The 2500-nt window shown below is 35.2% G+C and overlaps 1 protein-coding gene across 1 annotated transcript in view; it reads left to right on the top strand.

The window, feature by feature from the left end:
• The window catches only part of LOC125037190 (serine/threonine-protein phosphatase 6 regulatory ankyrin repeat subunit A-like), a 159181-nt gene that overhangs the window by 132388 nt on the left and 24293 nt on the right, over window positions 1-2500 (top strand). The window contains exons 13-14 of the mRNA XM_047630234.1: window positions 464-550; window positions 1713-1889. Of these exons, the coding sequence (XP_047486190.1) occupies window positions 464-550; window positions 1713-1889 (264 nt within the window). The remainder of the gene's footprint in view (window positions 1-463; window positions 551-1712; window positions 1890-2500) is intronic.

Here is a 2500-nt window from a genome sequence, read left to right on the forward strand (position 1 = left end):
GGTAGGTAGGCAGATGAATTAGATAGGTTGATAAAAAGATAGATAGGTAGATTTAAATAGGCAGGTAAGTAGGGAGGTCGACAAACAGAACAACAAAGAAGGTGATAATGATAATAAAGATACTGATAGCAATAGTTCCGTAATAGTCCTTAGCCATTGAGTCAAAGGGCAATTCCCAGGTAAATATTGGTGATTGACCTTAGGAAATTAGAAGATACAATACATTGTAGGAAATATACTGCTAGTGGGTATTTCTGAAATAGATGATAGGATCTTGATGAAGAAGCAATGACATTGTGATTTGGAAAACGTTAAAATGTGTATCCAAACAAACAAAAAAGTTATTGAGAAAAAAAAAAAAAAAATACAAAAGGAAAAAAACAAATCAACACGTACATATCTATTATAAAGAGAACAAATGCCTCATACTTTCGGTTTTTATTTGATTTTTCCCGCTTTACAGTCACAGGAAACTCCAGTCCATTTCGTGGCAACATCTGGCAACGAGGCAGTGCTCACCGAGATGCTCCACTTCGCGCCGCACGACAAGGTATTTCGAATGAGATTATGAAAAACAAATGAATAAGCAAAAAGGAAAAAAAAGAAAAGAAAAGAAAAATATAAGATGATACACACGAAGATTCCATTTAATATTTCGGCTCCTACTGAACCTCCTCGAGGAACAAAATACAAAGATAACGCACACACGCACAAACACACAGACCTGTTTGTGTGTGTATGTGTTTGTGCATAAGAAATAATCAATTTTGAAAAAAATATATTTATAACTCATTGTTCGACTCCTTTATCTCGCCTCTCTAACTTTGATTTGCGCAACAAAATGTCAAACAGAGAAATATAAGATGATATGCAAGATTTTATTTAATATTTCGGCTCTTATTGAACGCACACATACGCACACAAACATGTATATATATACGTATGTATATAAATATATATATATATATATATATATATATATATGTATATATATATATATCATAATATATATATACATATATATATATCATAATATATATATATATATATATATATATATATATATATATATATATGTATATATATATATATATATATATATATATATATATATATAAGATATAACTAGTTCAGAAAAAAATATATATAACTCAAAGATTTTTGTCCGATTCCGAAGAGTTACACAGTCATTCCGTCACCCTGTATTCATTTTTTAATTTTCCTTTTTGTTAATCAGGTTAATTTACCTAATAATTAGTATCACACTTCATTCATTTTCTGTTTCCTTTATTTATCGATACATTCAGTATTGTGTCCCCATTTTGTAAATATATTACTTAATTCATCTATTTCTACGAGTGCCACCATTTTCTTTTCTTTTTAAATCAATATATTCCTCAATTAATCCCTTCTTTATAAATGCCACCGCACCCCTTATCTTTTTCTTTTATTTTTTTGTCTAGTTTCGTCATTATATCATTCAATTCATCCATTCTCTATCACATCCATCATCGATTTTTATACCATCACTTCCATTATAACCTTCATTACATTCATCCATCCATTTTATTCGTAATTTCCTTCATTCATCCATTTTCATTCATAACTTCCTTCATTCATCCATTTTCATTCATAACTTCCTTCATTTATCAATTTTCATTCATAAATCGCTTAATCCACTCTACCCCCTCTCCGCCCTCTCCCGCCCGCAGATCCAGCAGCTCATGAACGCCCAGACGGCGACGGGACGGTCCCCGCTCTTGAACGCGTCCGACCACGGCCACGAGGGCATCGTCACGACCCTCCTCGACCACCAGGCCAGAGTGGATGTGTTCGACCACGATGGCAAGGCGGCGCTCCACCTGGCGGCCGAGCACGGCTACAGATTGGTGAGTTGGTGGCGCGGCGAGGACAAGGAGGCGGGCGCGGAGTTTGGAGTTTGTTTTCTTGTTTGGGTTTCTCTTTCTCTATCTTTTATGTGGGTTTTCCGAAGATTCTCTCTCTCTATCTCTCTCTCTCTCTCTCTCTCTCTCTCTCTCTCTCTCTCTCTCTCTCTCTCTCTCTCTCTCTATATATATATATATATATATATATATATATATATATATTTCTCTCTATTTCTCTCTCTCTCTCCCTCTCTCTCTCTTGCTATCTATCTGTCTCTTTTTTATCTATCTATCTCTGCCTCTCCCTCTCCCTCTCTCACAGTGCCTCGCCCTTGTTTACTCCCCCCTCCTTCTTCCCTTTCTCTCTCTGCCTCAGTCTTTTTACAGTTCACATGACCATCCCATTAAGTCCATCATAACTTTTAATCCCTCATCACCAACTCCCCGACCTTGTTTTTAAATGATCATGTCTGTCTCCCCCTTTGCTAATTCTCAAATCTTTCTTTTATTACGCTCTTTAGTCTTTCCTTCTTCCTTTTTATTGTTGCTATTATCTCCCCCTCAGATTTACCATTTTCTCGTCTCATTATCTTGGATTTTATTATTTCTGGTTC

The sequence above is a fragment of the Penaeus chinensis genome, chromosome 22 (genome assembly GCF_019202785.1).
Source record: "Penaeus chinensis breed Huanghai No. 1 chromosome 22, ASM1920278v2, whole genome shotgun sequence".
NCBI lineage: Eukaryota > Metazoa > Arthropoda > Malacostraca > Decapoda > Penaeidae > Penaeus > Penaeus chinensis.